Source organism: Pristiophorus japonicus, chromosome 6 (assembly GCF_044704955.1).
Source record: "Pristiophorus japonicus isolate sPriJap1 chromosome 6, sPriJap1.hap1, whole genome shotgun sequence".
NCBI classification, from domain to species: domain Eukaryota; kingdom Metazoa; phylum Chordata; class Chondrichthyes; family Pristiophoridae; genus Pristiophorus; species Pristiophorus japonicus.
Genome location: NC_091982.1, coordinates 33,247,696 through 33,268,296, shown reverse-complemented (window position 1 = coordinate 33,268,296; position 20,601 = coordinate 33,247,696). Strand labels below are relative to the sequence as shown.

The 20,601-nt window shown below is 43.0% G+C and overlaps 1 protein-coding gene across 2 annotated transcripts in view; it reads right to left on the bottom strand.

Annotated features, from left to right (window-relative positions):
- amot (angiomotin) overlaps positions 1 to 20,601 on the bottom strand; it is a 138,095-nt gene extending 117,494 nt beyond the window's left edge. For both annotated transcript variants that reach the window (XM_070882741.1, XM_070882742.1), the window contains exons 1-3: positions 20,533 to 20,601; positions 20,345 to 20,433; positions 18,383 to 18,502 (exon numbers count right to left, since the gene is read on the bottom strand). In XM_070882741.1, coding sequence (XP_070738842.1) covers positions 18,383 to 18,470 — 88 coding nt within the window. In that variant the 5' untranslated portion in view covers positions 18,471 to 18,502; positions 20,345 to 20,433; positions 20,533 to 20,601. The remainder of the gene's footprint in view (positions 1 to 18,382; positions 18,503 to 20,344; positions 20,434 to 20,532) is intronic.

The window sequence follows — 20,601 nt, the reverse complement described above, 5'->3', positions numbered from 1 at the left end:
AAACATGCCCAGCTGGTAGCAGACCGCTGTGTGGTCTGCCAGAAAAATAATTCTGGACCCATCATGGTAATGCCCCAACTGAGGCCCCCTGCCCCTGTCAGACCATTTCAGCATCTGCAGGTTGATTATATATCTCTCCCCCCATGCCAAGGATACACTAACGTTCTTGTTATGGTCAACAGATTCTCTAGATGGGTAGGAGCTGTCCCAACTAAAAGAGCCACAGCCAATCACACGGCAAAGGTCTTGTGTAAGGATTACATTCCCCGATGGGGAGTCCCGAGTAGCATTGACTCAGATCAGGGAACACACTTCACAGGTGCTGTCTGCCAAGAAGTCTGTAGGTTACTGAACATTACGTGGGATTTATACTGTCCTTATCACCCACAATCATCAGGACAAGTAGAGCGAATGAATCGAACTCTGAAACAATGGCTTGCCAAATATTACCAAGAAGGAACACCATGGCCCCAGGCACTACCAATAGTGCTATGTAGCATTCGGGCAACCCCGAACAGAACTACAGGTCTAAGCCCATTTGAAATTATAACAGGAAGACCCATGTCGCTGCCAGGAACTATCGATTTACGGAAAGCTGATGTTCACTTAATGAGTGACATTCTGTTATCATACTGTCAGAACCTAACCAATGTTATTAGTTCTGTTTCCCGACAGGTATCGGCAGCTTGGGGTAATCCACCCGAAGGAGGACACGACATAATCCCGGGAGTCTGGGTTTATGTGAAAAAGTTGCATAAAGAACCTTTGGGTGCCAAGTGGGAGGGACCTTACCAAGTGTTATTGACCACCCAGGCAGCTGTTAAAGTCCAAGGAAAGAAAGCCTGGATCCACGCCTCACACGTTAAACGAGCACCCGTAACTGAAGCTGAAATCTGATAAGGACAATTACTTTTTGCCAAAATGTATAAATTTACTGTACTACTGACTCTAGGCATTCTAGACATTTACCTACTTCTTACTAGCTGACCCTCTGCACCAAAGGGAAATAGTAGGGTAGCAAGGGAATTACATGTAAATACTTTTTTATATATGTCATACATTTATGCCAAACAAGGTAACATTTCCAGTTGTTGGGTATGTGCGCATATTCCTATTCACTCAAAGGGAGGGATTCCCTTGAGGCCAGTTCCCTTGAATATCTCGGAAATAGCTGAGTGGATAATTAATCAAAACAAAACAGGCAATGCGTTTCAGGATACGGAAAACTGGGCACGTAAATGGAAGACAGCAGGTTACAATCTGACTACCTTTGAAGGAGGGTACCAACCGTGCTACAATAATTCCAAACAGCCCCCATTTTTTGTTATCACTAATACAACGGGGGTAGGAAGACCGGGGGAATCGGTCTGTCTGATTAGAAACATCAAAGGAGGTCAAAATATGGGGTACAGTAACTGCTCCCGGAATTATAATGTAATCAAGCCACAGAACCATCCAAACTGGGCCGATGTGGGAATTCTTAACGTAACGGGGATTCTGAATAAAACAGATGGAAAAGCCTGGACAGGCCCCAAGAGTGTTGCTGACAAAGAAACAGCTAACATTCATTGCCTATAATGGCACCTATTGGATGTGTGGCACAAGGCCTACCCTTGGCTGCCCCAGAATTGGACGGGATCCTGCTATTTAGCCGACATTGTGCCATATATGTATCATATAAAGTCACTGGCGGAACATTTACACCATCCCAAGAGAGCTATCACAGAAACAGAGAGGTTCTTTGCCATTCTGATCCCCAGGTATGGGACCGCCAGACTGGCAAGGGAATCCACTAACATGGCATCCGATGTGGAACGGGTAGCCAATGATACTTCAGAGGCTCTAGTTAAAATCAATGCAGAAATGGTAGCAATCCGCACAGTAGCCCTATAGAATAGACTGGCCCTTGACTACATCCTGGCTGAAAAGGGAGGTACTTGCGCCCTACTTGGAACTGAGTGTTGCATATATATCCCAGATAGCTCCGAAGAAATTATCCACTTCGAGCATGTCCAAAAAGAGGTAGAAAAACTTAAGCAACCCCCATCATTCACTGAATGGCTAGGTTCAATAGGAACTTCATTAGTGGAAGGTTTAATTCTATTCGTTGTAATTATTTTACTTTTATATTGTTTGTTTATGTTGATTAAATGTTGTTGCAACCAGGCGGCTGTAGCTGCTGTCCTGCAGATGAGATACCTTGCAGGTTCCAGCAGACCATCTGTACGTGGCACAGGGGTACGTTATGCTTAAAGGAAGGTTGTCTACTGGTTGAATTAAGATATTTATTTGGATTAAGTTGGAATGAGGTTAATTAACCTACTAAAACAAGACTTCCATTGTGGCCACGAGGGAATTCAGGTTGATGTAAATTTGTGTGGAAGCTACTAGTCCGGATATGTGGCGAAACACATTAACAAATTTTAGAAGGAAACTCTATTAACATGTATGAAATTATTTTGTAGACTGTTTAACCAGTGATAGCTGATGTTTTATGATGCAGTTTGTGAAAGAATCAAAGGGGGGATTGATAGAGAATTCAAACAGGCTGCAAAGTTGAGAAAACACAGACCCATGTCTACGTGAGAATGAGCACATTGCATTAAGTCATCAATCAACTTGACATTTCAGGACTTTTGGCAGTGAGCCAATTAGGGGTTAACAATATATCAATTGAGCCAATAAGGTCAAAGGAGGCGAGTTCATTTCTGTAAATTGATCCAGGATAAGTACAGCCATTTTTTGCCATGTGTTTCAGAAGAAACAAAGGGCTGGCATTCAGCCAGAGCTTGTAGCTGCCAGAATAAAATTACTTTAAATCTACAACCGGAGTCCACATCTCATTGAAAATTAAGAGATCTAACACAAAGTTTCCCCCAGGAATCTGTGCTGGCGTAACTGAATTAGTTACGATTTTTGTTAAGTTAGATTTTTTTGACGTCATGGAGGGCGTTCCCTCAGGTCTGCGCCAGTTTTAATGATTTTTTCACAGTTTGGCCCAAAAAAAATTCTGCTAGGTCGGCGGATCTGGCCACTCCCGAAAAACCTTCTGGTGAGTTAACAAAGCAGCAAGCACACAGAGAAATTGACGCTGAAAGACGCCATTGTTTATCATCGAAGTTTTTGGAGGGAGTCAAGAACACTTTAAATATCAATAATAAAGATGACATTTTTTTAACCTTTCAACAGAGTATATATATGGAAGTTTCATGGAATTCTGAAGATTTCATTGTTATTTTACTCGCACCACTGAACGCCTTCAAACAGGGCTGAAGGGTCGCAGCGTCAGCCCCATGCCCAGACACAGGGGCTCGGGGCTCGGCTGCAAAACAAGCCCGGGGTGGGGAAGGTGGCGATCGGAAGACTGCACAAGGCAGCAAATGAGCCCGGGGGGGGGGGGGGGGGGGGGGGGAAAAAGAGAGGAAAGAAGAGAGTCACAAGACTGCAATGAGCCCGGAGGTGTTGTTGTGGGTAAGGAAGTCACAAGACTACTGAGACCTGGGTATGGTCCATACAGACCTGGGGAGAGACAACAAAGAAACTGTCCTACCTGCCTGCCATTTTGATCTTCTTGCATTAGGTAAAATTTCCATACTTTGTGCGAGCCTTCTGCATCATGGTGCCATGGAGGAGACAAATGATGCAACGTCATCACATGAGGAACCTCAGAGCCCGTAGGGTGCAGGGCAGGAGGCCTTACCCACCTCAGGTATATCGAGACAGGCATCCGTACCTGCACCGAAGTGATGCAGACTGTGTCAGAAGGCTGCGTTTCCACAAAGAAGTTATAACTTAGATCTGTAAATTGGTGAAAGCAGACCTGCAACCTAGAAGCATCAGGAGGACTGCTTTGTCAGTTGAAGTGAAGGTTACAGCTGCACTTTCATTCTATGCAACCGGATCCTGACAAGCTACAACTGGAGCTACGTTTCTCAACATGCATTTGGCAGATGACAGCTGCAGTGTATACCCGGAGGAATGACTACATAAAGTTCCCAATGATGCAGATGAGCAGGAGGATGAGGAAGCCATGCAACTACCTGAACCCAGTGCACGATGGCGGGCCATCATGCCCCTTTAATGATTGCATGCGCCTTGCGCCAGCAGCTCATCCGTGAACTATTTACAATCGATATTAACGACTTGGAGGAAAGGACTGAGTGTACCGTAAGCCAAGTTTGCCAACAATACAAAGATGGGAGGAAAAGCAATGTTTGAGGAGAACACAAAAATCTGCAAAGGGACATAGACAGGCTAAATGAGTGGGCAAAAATTTGGCCACAATGTTGGAAAGTGTGAGGTCATGCACTTTGGCAGAAAACATCAAAGAGCAAGTCATTATTTAAATGGAGAAAGATTGCAAAGTGCTGCAGTACAGAAGGACCTGGGGCTACTTGTGCATGAAACACAAAAGATTAGTATGCAGGTACAGCAAGTGATCAGGAAGGCCAATGGAATCTTGGCCTTTAATGCAAAGGGAATGTAATATAAAAGCAGGGAAGTCTTGCTACAATTGTACAGGGTATTGGTGAGGCAACACCTGGAATACTGCGTGCAGTTTTGGTTTTCATATTTACGAAAGGATATACTTGCTTTGGAGGCAGTTCAGAGAAGTTTCACAAGGTTGATTCCAGAGATGAGGGGGTTGACTTATGAGGAAAGGTTGAGTAGGTTGGGCCTCTACTCACTGGAGTTCAGAAGAATGAGAGGTGATCTTATCGAAACGTATAAGATTATGAGGGGGCTTGACAAGGTGGATGCAGAGAGGATGTTTCCACTGATAGGGGAGACTAGAAGTAGAGGGCATAATCTTAGAATAAGGGGCTGCCATTTAAAACTGAGATGAGGAGAAATTTATTTTCTTAGAGGGTTGTGGATCTGTGGAATTCGCTGCCTCAGAGAGTGGTGGAAGCTGGGACAGTAAATAAATTTAAGACAGAGCCAGTTTCTTAAACAGTAAGCGAATAAGGGTTTATGAAGAGCGGACAGGGAAGTGAACCTGAGTTCATGATCAGATCAGCCATGATCGTATTAAATGGCGGAGCAGGCTGGAGGGGCTGTATGGCCTACTCCTGCTCCTATTTCTTATGTTCTTATGAATGCTTTGCTGCCTGAAGACTCAGCGGCAACTATTCCAAATGGACCATGATTACTGTTTGGACCTGTTCTGTAATGTTGTGTTGCGTTAATGGTACAAATGATGGAAATGAATCTTGTTTATTTCAAAAGTTGCGTTAATAATGGAACTAATGGAAATGATTCAGTTTTAATATAAAATATATTTTATTCAAAAGTTTGAAAAACAGTTCTTTATACTTAACTTAAATAAAATTATTCTTGTATCAAACTTCAAAGTTATCAGTTACGATCACTTAGACTCGAAAATCACTTACTAACTTTTAAACTTGTAAATTTACATAACTTACAAAAAACTTAATTTGAGAACAGTTACAACAGTAACAATAATAATAACAACAGCAAAGAAAAGCTGCACCCATCTCTCCTCCACCTTATTCTAAGACCGCCCGCCGCACTTGTTCTTGGTGACTCACCCCTGCCCGCAGGCGGTGGCGCAGTGTTTCTGGGGTTGGTACCAAGCTTATTCTTTTTAAGATCTCTGGTAGTGCGCAGCTGTTTGGGGGGGGGGGGGGGGGGGGGAGGAGGGGTGTTCCCTTATTGCAGCAGCTAACTAACATGCCATCCCTCATGCACCCTGACAGTGTCTCAACGACCTACAACATGTTCACCGAGAGTGTTTGCACCATCTCTGATATTCCCTCACTCATGTTCACTGACAGCACATCAGCTACCTGCGACATTCCCTCACTCATGGTCACTGACATGGCTTCAGTTGACTGAGGTATTCCCTCACTCATGGTCCCGGACATCGTTTCCATTTCTCATGTGATTGTTGTTACTTCGCCCGACAGTCCCGCTACCTCATCACCCACCCCATTGATGGTGTCCAGGAGTGATCACATTAGGTCAATGCTCTCCCCACTCATTGCCATTATCTGAAGCACATCTCTTCGATCCTGCACCTCAGGAGAGCGCAGTTGAACTCTCCTTCACCTCCTCCCCACGGGTGTGGCTCGCATCCGACCATTGGGACCCGCAGCCTCGGATGGTGAGGCCCTGGGGTGTGCCTTGCTGCACCACACCACTGGGACTCGCAGCGTCGGATATTAGGAAACCATGGAATGTCCCACCAACACTCAAACCACCAGTCACAAAAGGGGTTGGCACCTGCACTTCCTCGAAAGTCAGTAAAACAGTGGGGGTTTCATCCATCTCCCCCCTATGGTCTGGAAGGTGGGATTGGAAGATGTTGTCCTCGGGTCTGAATTTTCTTCTGCCTCGTCAGGGTTGGCCTCAAGTTCTGTAAAGTATAACAGAACAGACAAATGGTTAGCAGCACAGGAGGTGGCAGGGTGCATGGCATGAGTAGGCTCACACACCACAGGCAGCAGGCTGATTTGAAGGACCACGATGAATGATAGCACAGTGCATCAATCGAAGCGTAGCTGACTGAGACATCCCCAGGAACCAAAGCATGGCTAGCCCACGCAGTACTTCACATTTAGGAAAGCCAGACTGTGGAATTTGCAAGACTTACCCTCTCCCTCAAGTGTGGGCCAAGCTTGTGCAGTGGTGGTTGCTTTTCTCCAGGCAGGACCCATCAAAGCAGCGACCCTCTCTTCCAAGGGTGTCAGTGGGTGCAGATTGACCTCCTCCTGTTAGAGGTCTTTCTCCTCTGTTGTGTGCCACTTTCCACTGCAAAGATGAAAATGTAACTTTTTAAAAAGAGAGGGTGTCTTTCTGCTGGATGGGACATATACAGCTGGTCACATTTACAATTCCAATGAAAAATGAAAATATTACTTACACTAACTACTTGACCAAAGTCCTGACATTTCTTTTTACACTGGCCTCCAGATCTCATGGTAGCCACCATTGCACAGTAATCTTCTGCAACTTGGTTCCAGCGTTTCTTCATTTCTTTCGGTGGAACTTTTATGTGACCTCTGCTGGTGTCCAGCTCCTGCCATCTGCCCTCAATCAATCATAGTCACTAGTGCCTCCACTTCATCCTGTAAGAAATTCTTGGTCCTTGCAGTGTTGCATCTTGTATTGCAGCTCTGATTTTTCCAATGCTCTCACACAGCACTCAACGTTCTCACACACACAACTGGCTGTTTTAAAATGGTCGATTGCAGACTCGGAGCTGTACTGCGCATGCGCGCCCATTTGGATCACGTCAAAAATGACCTTTTTTTGTTCATGCATGCGCAGAAGGTGCTGCATCGTTTTTTCAGCACAGACAGTAGGCTCCACCCCGAGGCAACTGGACAGGCTGCGCGGCGCCAAATTTGAAAAATATAGCGGGGAAGCTTTGGACAAATATTTTTGGTGCATTTCTGGCCGTGAAAAACAAGCATAACTCTGGCCATACGCCAAAAAACTGGCTTGGGCAAAATTGAGCCCTTAATCTTGAACCGTTCCGATTTTTAAAAAAATAAATACAAACCTGTTTTTCTCTACTTCCTGTGCCTTTTTTTTTGAAACAATAGTACTTTTCAGACAGCAAGTGCTGATGACAATACAGAGCTACTGGCTGCAAGATGTTACAGAGCCTGGAATCAGGGAAATGGAAATCAAATAGGTAATAGTCATCTACACTAAGAAGTACAGGCCACAGAGGCAAAACTAGGTAAATGCCACTGGCTAAATGAAAATGTACTTAATCTTAGCCCTCCTCACAAACACCTACTACTTTAGGGGGGGTCGAAATTGCCCCCTCTTAATGAGGCAGTAAGGCCTTTGCGACCTGAGGGAGGCGGATGAGTTGACCGATCCGAAATTGCCCCCGGGCCGAGAGCGGCCAAAACGGGTTTCCGCCGCGCTACGTGTTGCCGCGCCGACCCCTTTCCGCCCAGCGAAGGAAATTGCCCTGTGAGCACAGAGCACCCACCAGTCGGTGCCCCCGACAGCTTTACCCAGCGGGAAGCTGCCAGTGGCTGGGTGGCACGTCAGCCCTTAAAAGGGGAGGGCGCACCGCTGCTGCCACCATTTTATTTTAATTGTCGGCCGACTCTGAAGTCGGCCCGACAATGGCGGTCACGGGTTTGGCCTGGCCAGCAGTAGGCGCCACTAAAGTAGCTGCAGAGCTTGCAGTGGCCCTCCCTTTTAACTAAAGGGGAGGGACATTGTTATGGTCCAGCGCCATGCTGATGACACCGCCTGACTTCCGCCCCACTTCCGATGCATTTTCGGCCCAAAGATTTTTTTTGATTATTAAAAAAAGGGCAATTTTGAAACGATTTTCGCGGAGAATCGTCACTTAACTTGAATTATCCGCCCCATCTGGGGCTGAGGGCAATTTCTGCCCCTAGGTCTCATATCGCTACATGCTACCACTTTCTTCCCTTAACCACTAGAGGGCCAGGTAGTGATACTTTTTATTGAAAGTAACCTCAAGTACTTTGCTTCTTGAATATCAGCAGATAAATTTATTATCCCCGTCATTTCAATTGTATATTAATTCAGTTCCCACCCCACATATGGCATGTAACTTATACAAGCAGGTTCTTGAATAACACCACCAGTATTGACGGTGGGTAAAATCAAAATGAAGTTAAGAGAAACAGAAAAAAGTGTTAAATATACTGTAATTCTCTGCAACTGTTCAATATATGAAAAGGAATCCCAATGGTTTAACTTCCATTCTAAGCATGAGACATTCAAAAATCAATAAATGTATCAAATATAGGCAAACTTATTTGTTAGCACTTTGTTTTGAAACAGATTATTAAGCAAGACGGAGAGTTATGACTGATGCTATACTATAAATTTAGATGAGGAAAGGTAGGAGGAAGCTCAAGTGGAGCATAAACGCCGGCATGGACTGGTTGGGCCGAATGGCCTGTTTCTGCACCGTATATCCTAAATAATCCTATATATAAAGAGGTGTGAGGTACCCAGAATTCAGAGTAGAACGTGGAATTGGCACGTTATAAACACTGCCATTGTGTCTGTGGAACAAAAATTGGCGTAACCAACCTAAAGTTCAAAACAAAACAAAACAGCATTCTCATTTTATTTTTTCCAGATGTCAGTGCAGAGAAAATCCCTCCTGCTGCATTTATACTGGCTGGAATTTTTTTGCAATGCAAATGTTGGTGACAAACACCATATATTAGACTGTTGTGCACCCAAACCTCCAATAGTGAATTTATACCAAAATTTGCTGGAAAAGAGATTAGAATACGCCACAGCAAGCACAGTGACGAATCAGAAATGGCGGCAAGGAGATGGAGACTAGCATTCCCCACTAAATGCACTTCCATGGTCAGGGATCTGTACCTATTGTGTACAGGTCTCCACACCACTACTAAATAAAACTGCCTCTGTGGGAGCTAAAAAAATGAAAGATTTTGATTAGTTTGGATTTGACACGTCCCAATTGAAAAGCGAGAACCAAGATTCAACAATAAAAATAAATTGAATTTGTTAAGTTACAGTAATTTGTTCAGAAAAAGATTTCTTTAAATTGCCTATACACAAGCACTGTCATTATCCAAGTCAATCAGTTCAATGCACATTATCTTTCATGGGTCTCTTCATGTTGGTAATGCATTTACTATACAATAAGTTCATCCTCTCATTTGGAAAAATACTAAGCATTTGAAATTCATCAACATATTGATGAAGCGTAATAAGCCGATGTATTAAAGTGACACAAGTTTCAGTGTATTGAGCCTGGAGACACTAATAATTGGGACAATAGTTTAGAAAGAAATCAGGAATACTGTAAAATGTGAATGAATTTCTTGCACTGAAACTGCATGTTTGGATCAGAATCGTATTTGAATAAGGTATCTGTTTAGCTCCAATATTCAGTATTTAGAATGCTTTCATTTACGAAGGTTCGTGAAAATACACTTAATTTTTTTTTAAATTAATTTTGACGTTTTGAAGTGGCAATAGTACTGCAACATCCAAGGTTTATTATGGAACGGATTCTGCCTGACTCTTTCCCAAAAAGCGCTTGTTCAGATTAATCAGGATAAAAATGTTTGCCTCGGTAGCAAATCCAGCATCTGGACAGTGAGGCGTCTCAGCAGTCGAAGAGATTTATTGCAAGGAACTAGGCATTCTCCACATCAGGATCATGTTTCAACTTTAATGCAATAGAAACAAGTCCATGGAGAGCCTTAAGCTGCTCAATCACCCAGAAATGAAATCTCATTACAAAGTGATAGAAAGGCTTGCCCAAACTGACTTAAATTTAATGGGAATGCTCTTATAACTCAAGGGCTTCTATATATTAACCCCCCCTCCCCACCAACCCCGCCGCACAACAGGCGGAAGAGGATCGGGGGCTTAAAACTTAAATACAGTGTCCCCAACATCATGACGTCCAAATGTCCCACTGTGGAGAGATGGGACAGTAAATATATTTAAATAGGGCACCCATATTGCAAATGGGAGCACGATTTAAAATCCACTGCTGCTGTGTGGGTTTCCCAGGGCTGTGAAAGGGAACCAGGAGCTGCTGGGTCCCCGAGGCAAGTGCCTTTTCAAGCATTCCTTGTGAGCCAAGAGGAGAGCTCTTATCGACCCCGCAAGGCAGCCTTCGGCCTCCATCCTGCCAATCACAGCCTCTCCCACTCCCTGCTGCGATGGGTGATCTCCCCACCCCTGCCTCCACCCCCCAAACCGCGATGGCCGATCTCATCAATCCCATCCCCTGTGATAGTCAGCCTCCCCCCGCCCCGCCACTACCCCCAAATGCCAGGGACCATCCTGGGTGTAGCCTCCTGCTGCTGATTCACCCGGGCGCCAACCAGGCTGTCAATTGACTGGCAGCCAGGCGGGAAACAGATCTTAAAATATGGTAATTTTACAGGGTTCTTTAGCCCATTTCACCCTCTCCCACACACACCCCGTAAATATTGTGGCAAAGATCTCCCTTACTTTAAAATGAAGCTTTTCAAGCAAATGTTAAGCATGCAAGAACGTTTATGGGTTCCTTCTGAGCCATGCAATCCAGGAAAATTCCAGGTTGGATCCTCTATTCATGCTGATCTCAGCTGGGGATGTGATAGAAAAATTGACTGTTGTGGCTGTAGACTAGGGAAGGGGTGGAGGAGAAAAAACTCAATAGCCCAGATTTTGCTGGAGCGGGTCATCTCATGGTGTGCCCCGTTAGTTAGATTTTTCCCCTCATCCTTCAGCTTGAAAAATTTCCGCTCTGCAAGTGCAAGCTGATAATGGCACCTCCTTAACCAATGATATTTAAGAATTGAGAAAGAAACAGAGGACCTATGGAGAAGTTGGGTGAATTAAAGTCAAATCCGGTGCAGAAAGAGAAATAGAGGGAAATAAATATTGGATTGAGAGAGAGAAAGAAAAAGAAAGAGGGGAAAGATGGGCCGGAGAAGTTTAGTGGCATTGCAGGAACATAAATCTCCTCATTTAAAAAGGTGCAACGATTTCATGTAACTCACGGGGATGTTGAGGGCCAACTGCCATTTTCACGAGGCTAAAGGCAGAGTGTTGCAAATTGTCCAGCAATTTGTGGTGATTCACAGCTCATGGAGTATTTCTTCCCTGCCACAAGTTGCTGGACAATTTGCACATTAAACTTGCTAACTGTTACTTAGGCAGCAAAATCTGGGCCTTTGTTTCTGCTCCTGATCTTTTTCCAGTGATTTCTTCCCCCACTAGAAACTGCATGTGGATGAGATGCCCTCAACAGTTTAATAACCTGCTGACATTGTGAGAGCCTACACGGTCAAAGAATTACCATTTGTATCAGACGATAGCGCACACCCCTGAAGCTATGCCGCAGCAAAATTCAATGTCTTCAGGAGAAGAGGGCAGAATATTTTTTTTTTTTTTAATTAGAACAACTGGAGATGATAAATTCAAAATGCTTTACACATTGTAAAAAAAAAACCTACCGGAAAGCAATTACATTCTCCCATCCCTCAACAACTTAGCACTACCATTCAGGGCACAATCAGGTATAAAGAATTGTCTGACCCACTGAGATTTCCAGCATTTTCGGTTTTTATACCAGATTCCAGCATCCGCAGTATTTTGCTTTTGTATGAAGTGTTTAATTCACTGCCACTTCTCTTCTAGGAATGCCCACCTTGAAGGAACTCTGTTCTGCCCTCAGATGAGATTTCTGTTTGTCTCTTTTACTTTGTTCATCTTCTTTGCTTTCTGTTTCCCTTCTTGTGTTTGCACAGACCTTCCCTTTTAGTCTTTCTTCTCCTCTCCCTTTCAGTGCTCATTAAGAATGTGTTCTTTCTGAACACTCTCCAGTTCTGACGAAGGGTCGTCGACCCGAAACGTTAAATCTGCTTTCTCTCCACAGATGATGCCTGACACGCTGAAATTTCCAGTATTTTTTGTTTTTATTGCAGATTCCAGCATCCGCAGTATTTTGCTTTTCTATAAAAAGTTGGGGCAGGAATAGGGGCCTAGATTTATTGTTCAATTGTCGTTATTATCAGCAGAAAATATGGTCCATGGCCTTGTATTAGCCGATCCAAGTAATTTGGCATCAGTAGGATACACAAAGCAGGAGCATTAGACAATTCTATCTGCTTTAATTTGTGGGAATGGGGTCCTAACACATTCTGCAATAATTTTTGGGTGAGGGGTAGTGGGAAGAACAGGACCCTTCATCTCTCCTCTCTCCAATGATTGTGCCTGTGCCACTTTCAGCACCAGTACGTCTAATGTTAATTTTCTGGGTATAAATTCAGAGGGAGTTTTCTTGGACTGAATATCATTGTTGATGGTATAAACATATTTTTTTAATTTATCATGCCTGTCACTCCCCATCAGTTAGAAAGAACTTGGCAAAAATGAGAAATGTTCATTAAACTGAATTTGAAAGTGATTAACCCAAAGACTTGCCAACAAGTTTTGAAACTCATTCCTTTTAATGAGAAACTCACTGCGGGGCAAACAAATCAATCATATTTACTGGAATTTCCATGAGGTTGTTTTAGCATTGCACACTTAAGTGCCAAGTTCAACCCCCTGTTTAATACTGGGCTCCCGGTCTCCTAATTACTAATAGCACTGAAGAATAGGCAAGCAAACACTGCCGTTATATTGAGTTTACTGGGTTACTAGGGCTGCCAGCTCCTGATGGTAGTTTTGCGCAGCCAACGGCAACCCCACAGTAAACCTGCCAGATTTACTGGGGCTGATGGCCAGAAAGACCCTATTTTTTCAAAAACTGAACAATGGGAGCCAATGGCCCTAGCTCTCCAATAAACCCAATATAAAAACAGCTTTCATTTTATTTCTTACTATGCTGTATTTATATCCGCTGAATCTATAGGGGTGTGGGACTAATTGGATAGCTCTTTTAGAGAGCTGGCATGGGCACGATGGGCCGAATGGCCGCCTTCTGTGCAGTAAGATTCCTATGATGTTACAGGACATCCTACTTGACAATTCCACAATATCAGCTGCAGCTCCCGATAATGTAGATACTGAACCATTTATATTGCAGGTGGTTTCCACATTAGCCAGCACCAACGTTTTAAAGCTTCAAACTGCAACTATTTTCACTACCCAGCAAATCACGGAGTATTTTTGAATCATAGAATCATAGACATTTAGAGCACAGAAGGCGGCCATTTGATCCATCGTGTCCATGCCAGTATTCATCCAGAAAACACTTGGCGTCCATTTATTTAGAATTCCTGGATTGTCATTAAAATGTGAACTACTGAGAATTATTGAAGGACATGCCTCCTGTTTAAAGTGAAATCAAACTTCTAAATGCAGAAGTTAATTTCATTATTTAAACAAGTGACATGATAGAGGCAGATTTTACATAGGAAGCACCAGTTTAACAAGAACGGTAGCATAGTGGTTATGTTATCATACTAGTAATCCAGAGGCCTAGTCTCATGACCCAGAGACGCGAATCCCACCACGGCAGCTGGGGATTTTAAATTCAGTTAATTAAATAAACCTAGAATATAAAGCTATCAGTAATGGTGCCCGTGAAACAGAGTCTGGACAGAGGGGAGAGAGAGAGAAAGAGAGAGAAACTGTTCCCACTGGCAGAAGGGTCAAGAACCAGAAGACACAGATTTAAGGTGATTGGCAAAAGAACCATAGGTGACTCAAGAAAAAACTTCTTTTTTTTTTTTAAACACAGTGAGTGGTTAGGATCTGGAATGCACTGCCTGAAAGGGTGGTGGAGGCAGACTCGATCACTGCTTTCAAAAGGGAGTTGGATAAGTACCTGAAAGAAAACAATTTGCAGGACTACGGGGAAAGGGTGGGGCAGTGGGACTAGCTGAGGTGTTCCTGCAGAGAGCCTGCACGGACTCGATGGACCGAATAGCCTTCTTCCATGCTGTAACCATTCTATGATAAAATACTAGTTAGGCCACAGCTTGAGTACTGCGTGCAGTTCTGGTCACTGCATTACAGGAAAGATGTGATTGCACTAGGGAGAGTACAGAGGAGATTTATAAGGATGTTGCATGGACTGGAAAATTTTAGTTATGAGGAAAGATTGGATAGGCTGGGGTTGTTTTCTTTGGAACAGAGGAGGCTGAGGGGAGATTTAATTGAGGTGAATAAATAAGAACATAAGAATTAGGAACAGGAGTAGGCCATCTAGTCCCTCGAGCCTGCTCCGCCATTCAACAAGATCATGGCTGATCTGGCCGTGGACTCAGCTCCACTTATCCGCCCGCTCCCCATAACCCTTAATTCCCTTATTGGTTAAAAATCTATCTATCTGTGATTTGAATACATTCAATGAGCTAGCCTCAACTATTTCCTTGGGCAGAGAATTCCACAGATTCACAACCCTCTGGGAGAAGAAATTCATTCTCAACTCAGTTTTAAATTGGCTCCCCCGTATTTTGAGGCGGTGCCCCCTAGTTCTAGTCTCCCCGACCAGTGGAAACAACCTCTCTGCCTCTATCTTGTCTATCCTTTCCATTATTTTAAATGTTTCTATAAGATCACCCCTCATCCTTCTGAACTCCAACGAGTAAAGACCCAGTCTACTCAATCGATCATCACAAGGTAACCCCCTCATCTCCGGAATCAGCCTAGTGAATCGTCTCTGTACCCCCTCCAAGGCTAGTATATCCTTCCTCAAGTAAGGTGACCAAAACTGCACGCAGTACTCCAGGTGCGGCCTCACCAATACCCTATACAGTTGCAGAAGGACCTCCCTGCTTTTGTACTCCATCCCTCTCTCAATGAAGGCCAACATTCCATTCGCCTTCCTGATTACCTGCTGCACCTGCAAACTAACTTTTTGGGATTCATGCACAAGGACCCCCCAGGTCCCTCTGCACAGCAGCATGTTGGAATTTCTCCCCATTCAAATAATATTCCCTTTTACTGTTTTTCCCCCCCCCCCCCCCCAAGGTGGATGACCTCAGACTTTCCGACATTGTATTCCATCTGCCAAACCTTAGCCCATTCGCTTAACCTATCTAAATCTCTTTGCAGCCTCTCTGTGTCCTCTACACAACCCGCTTTCCCACTAATCTTTGTGTCATCTGCAAATTTTGTTACACTACACTCTGTCCCCTCTTCCAGATCATCGATGTATATTGTAAACAGTTGTGATCCCAGCACCGATCCCTGTGGCACACCACTAACCACTGATTTCCAACCCGAAAAGAACCCATTTATCCCGACTCTCTGCTTTCTGATAGCCAGCCAATTCTCTATCCATGCTAATACATTTTCTCTGACTCCACGTACCTTTATCTTCTGCAGTAACCTTTTGTGCGGCACCTTATCGAATGCCTTTTGGAAATCTAAATACACCACATCCATTGGTACACCTCTATCCACCATGCTCGTTATATCCTCAAAGAATTCCAGTAAATTAGTTAAACATGATTTTCCCTTCATGAATCCATGTTGCGTCTGCTTGATTGCACTATTTCTATCTAGATGTTCCGCTATTTCTTCCTTAATGATAGCTTCAAGCATTTTCCCCACTCTAGATGTTAAACTAACTGGCCTATAGTTACCTGCCTTTTGTCTGCCCCCTTTTTTAAACAGAGGCGTTACATTAGCTGCTTTCCAATCAACTGGTACCTCCCCAGAGTCCAGAGAATTTTGGTAGATTATAACGAATGCATCTGCTATAACTTCCACCATCTCCTTTAATACCCTGGGATGCATTTCATCAGGACCAGGGAACTTGTCTACCTTGAGTCCCATTAGCCTGTCCAGCACTACCCCACTAATGATAGTGATTGTCTCAAGGTCCTCCCTTCCCACATTCCTGTGACCAGCAATTTTTGGCATGGTTTTTGTGTCTTCCACTGTGAATACCGAAGCAAAATAATTGTTTAAGGTCTCAGCCATTTCCACATTTCCCATTATTAAATCCCCCTTCTCATCTTCTAAGGGCCAACTTTTACTTTAGTCACTCTTTTCCATTTGTTAAACGTAAAGTTATGAGGGTCCTAGATAGAGTGGATAAGAAGGACCTATTTTCCTTAGCAGAGGGGTCAACAACTGGAGGGCATAGATTTAAACTAAGTGGTAGGAGGTTTAGAGGGGATTTGAGGGGATATTTTTTCACTCAGAGGGCTGTGGGGTCTGGAACTCACTGCCTGAAAGAGCGGTAGAGGCAGAAACCTCACCATATTTAAAAAGTACTTGGATATGCACTTGAGGTGCTGTAACCTACAGGGCTATGGGCCAAGAGCTGGAAAATGGGATTAGGCTGGATAGTTCTATGTTGGGCGGCACGGAAACGATGGGCCGAATGGCCTCCTTCTGTGTTATAAATGTCTATGATTCTATAACTATGTTATTGTTACTTGCAGTGGTGTTGTTCATGGTACATCAAAGGCTATGCGAAAGTATGATTTCCAAAATGTAACAGCTGAAGTGTGACGTGGAGGTATGTGCGGTGCTTACAGGAAATGCGTGCTATACGCAAAACTTTAATATATTATAAATGATGCCTCAACATGATGTTGCAGGGTAAAGAAATCAAAACAAAGCTTCATTTTTACTATTTCGCCTTGTGCTCTGTGGTTGAGACATATTTGGAGATTCCACGTAATCAACCAGGATGAAAATAAAGTGGTGCTGCAGATATCTTTAAAAAATATTTTTCATATATGAAAAAGTGCCTTTGCACAGGTTGTTACCATTTATGCACCAGCATCAGACACAGCTTTGTAAGATCATTAGCATCCTCTGCTGGTCAAACAATAGTTTTGTTGCAATCTATCAACTATATCCTTAGGCAAACAGTAAATCCTGATAATTAGCTGGAAAATAAAACTTAATATTGTTTAAATGGCATTACAAGGCATTAATACCTCCTTTGCTAAGGGCTTGGCATCAGACGTCAAAGACAAAAGCACTACTCAAAAACAAAATCCAAACCCCAACTGCTCACTGGGTAATTACAACATGTGGCATGGCACTGAGCCACACAAACCAGGAAGGTCCCAAGTTCAAAATCATTGAAGCCTCACTCCTGATTGCTATCCAATGACTGTTGCTGGAAAGTATGCATGTGTGGAAAAATAGCCTGTAAACTCACTGTCTAGGGTCATACATGAAAAATGGATATGGTACTGGAGATGTAATGGTGCACATGGAACTGTATACCATCATGAGTCCAAGAAAACAGGAAGCAATTGCAAGACTCCAACTTAAGAGGGGTTTACAAACCTCAAGAGCAAAGCCATAACTGCATCAAGCCTTAGTGCTGATTTGATGTGAACACAGCAAAGTGGATCAAAATACTGCTATTGCAAATGGACTGGTCGACCCAAGTTGTGCAGTCCTTGCTCAATTATATCAAATTTAAATCTGCAGTGGATCCTCAAAATACCCAAAGCATATCATCTGAACAAATCTGCTTTAAGTGACTATTATTCTGTTTGGGGGCTATAGTGCAAGGAAGTTGAATTATCACTACAGGTAACCTGTAGCTAATGCAACAGCATAAGCGCCAAGATAACTCGGGCGGTTCAGTGATCACACCACTTTAGCCAAATATGTTAATTAATCTACAATGCTATGCTCAGTGAATCCTCCAGGTCAGTTGTTTCAATGATGCCATCAGCAATAATGAGCAAAACAAAATAAAACAGAGAAAAACACTAAGATATTACATAAATCTTAATTCTTTGTAATTGATTATATATTTTTTAAAGGCCCAATAGTATTTTTTCAAGGAACTGGTTAGCAGGTTCCCAGGAAACAGAGTCCCACAAAGACTTATCCTAATTCATTGCAATTTTGTTCCAAACAAATACAAGGTTGCTCTATTTAAGAGATAAATAAAATCTACTACAGAATGATCTAAAAAATACAAATTTTCCAGTACCTGAAAATTGCTGTGCATATTGCTGAAAGCCAAATCGATTCAACCAGTTGGCTACATCAGAGGGATGGCACTCTGTCAGCGACTGCATGCTCCCATCCAAGAAAGCATCCTCTCACCTCACTGAAAGGATAAGACAGAAACGAGAGATATTTTGTGATACTGCACAACCAACTTTAACTTTTTAAAACATTATTGTTGTTCACAAGCAGTAAAGAACATCCTATTATGGAATACATTGTAGTGGGCTCACCTGGCACTTCAGTTAAGTTTCAGGTCCCATATTCCAGCCTAGCTCTTGCAAGATAAGCTACCAGAACTATAAGTAAATAAATACACACACACACACAGACTCAGACAAAAAATAAAATGTAAGTTTTAATTTAATGATTGGTGTCATGATAATAGTGCTTCATGAAATGTCAAATTTTCTCCTTTCCTCTCCTAAAGGCACTGATTATGGGTGTTGTATCACAAATGGTGTTAGTCCCAAACCTTTCACCCAAGTGGGAACAATTCGTCAGTTAACCCAAAGTGTGAGAATCAGCAGGCTATTCAAACATGGAGAGCATCACAGCCACGTCCAGTCCTTTTTAACTTGCCATATAACTTTCTAACAGGAGTCACAAATTAGAAGCAGAAACCCTGGAAGGTAGTTCCCCTCCAAGGGAGCCTAGGTCCCAACAACTATCCCACCAACATTAAGCTAGTCAAGCACAGATCAGGAGTCAAACTAGGACCTTCTGATCTAGTTGTATAGATGTATGTATTACGAGCTAAACAAAATAAAATGAAGAGAGAAAAGCTAAGATATTAAATCAATCTTAATTCTTTGTAATTGATTACATCAGACCATTGTGAAACCTTCTAGGCAGTTCTAATAATAAATATTAGAACGCAGAATAAGCAAGATATGCAAACTAAACGGCATAAAGGGAAAAGTGCCGTGTGCTTGATATCAATTGATGAATTCAACATTCAATCTTGCACATCAGCCTATGAATTGAAACCATCAACCTCTTCAAGGTTGATGATAGTTCAAGTTGCCATTAAAATCAACATTATGAAATCAGATATCCATCCCAGAATTTGTTCAAGAATCAAGTGCATTGCAACACTCATTTCTTCACCAATAGTATTCCACAAATGAACATTTTTTCCTTCTCATTATTTTTATCCAAACATATCCCCCTCCCCCCACAGCCCCAAATATCACAATTCATTCCCTAGTACAGATTAGATGGTAACCCACTCTCAGATCTCTCCAACCACTCACTAAAAAGTACACAACAGTGACTATAGGTGATGTAAATTTACGAATGAGAATGACATTTTCTGAGAGGTTGTAGACATTTTAGGCGGACTTTTCCCAAAGCAAACAGGCTTATTGTCACATAATGTGGCATTCTTCCAGACGACACATACACGGACTTATAAGTAAAATACAGATCCATCTTATAAAGGACAGTCTAGTTTTGGTGGTTACATGGTAATTTTGAAAGTCCAAAACTGGACGAGAATTTGAATTTTTAAATTTGAGGAGTCAGGGGATTAGGAGGCACAGTAGCTCGGGAAGAACAGGGGTGAGACACGAGCTGGACTGAATACAGGCAGCTGAGCTTTAGATGAGTTGAAGTTTAGAGAGGGTGCAGGATGGGAAGCTTACCAAGAAAACGTTGGAATAATGAGAGTCTGGAGGTGACAAAGACTTGTGGGAGGGTTTCAGCAACAGGTGGGCTGAAGTAGGGGCGGAGATGGGCAATGTCGGGGGTGAAAGTAGTGATGGAGAGGATAATGAAGTTGGAAGCTCAGCTCCAGGAAGAAGCATACTTTGTCTAATTTTAGACATTTCTTGACAATTCATTCGAAAGCCCGACAGGTGACAAGAATGCCTTTCCCTCAAGTGCATTTACTTTTGTAACAACACAGATACAAGGTAAGGCTTTTAAAAAACATTTTATTTACTGCAAGTTCCTAACAATTTCCGTCTCCGTTCAATGTAAATGAAGTCCGTTCTTTGTCACCAGGTGTCTGGCCAGTAGAGGTGCGATTCCCTGCAAAAAAAAATGTTACGGTTGCATTTCTAAATCCACGAAGTTATGTTTTCTTTTAATATTAACCAAATAAGACTGTTATTGAAACAGCCCACATACCTGTCCGTGCTCTCCTCCCTTGCACCGCCGTCCCCAGGTGAGAAAACAAATCCTCACCACTTGCTTTCA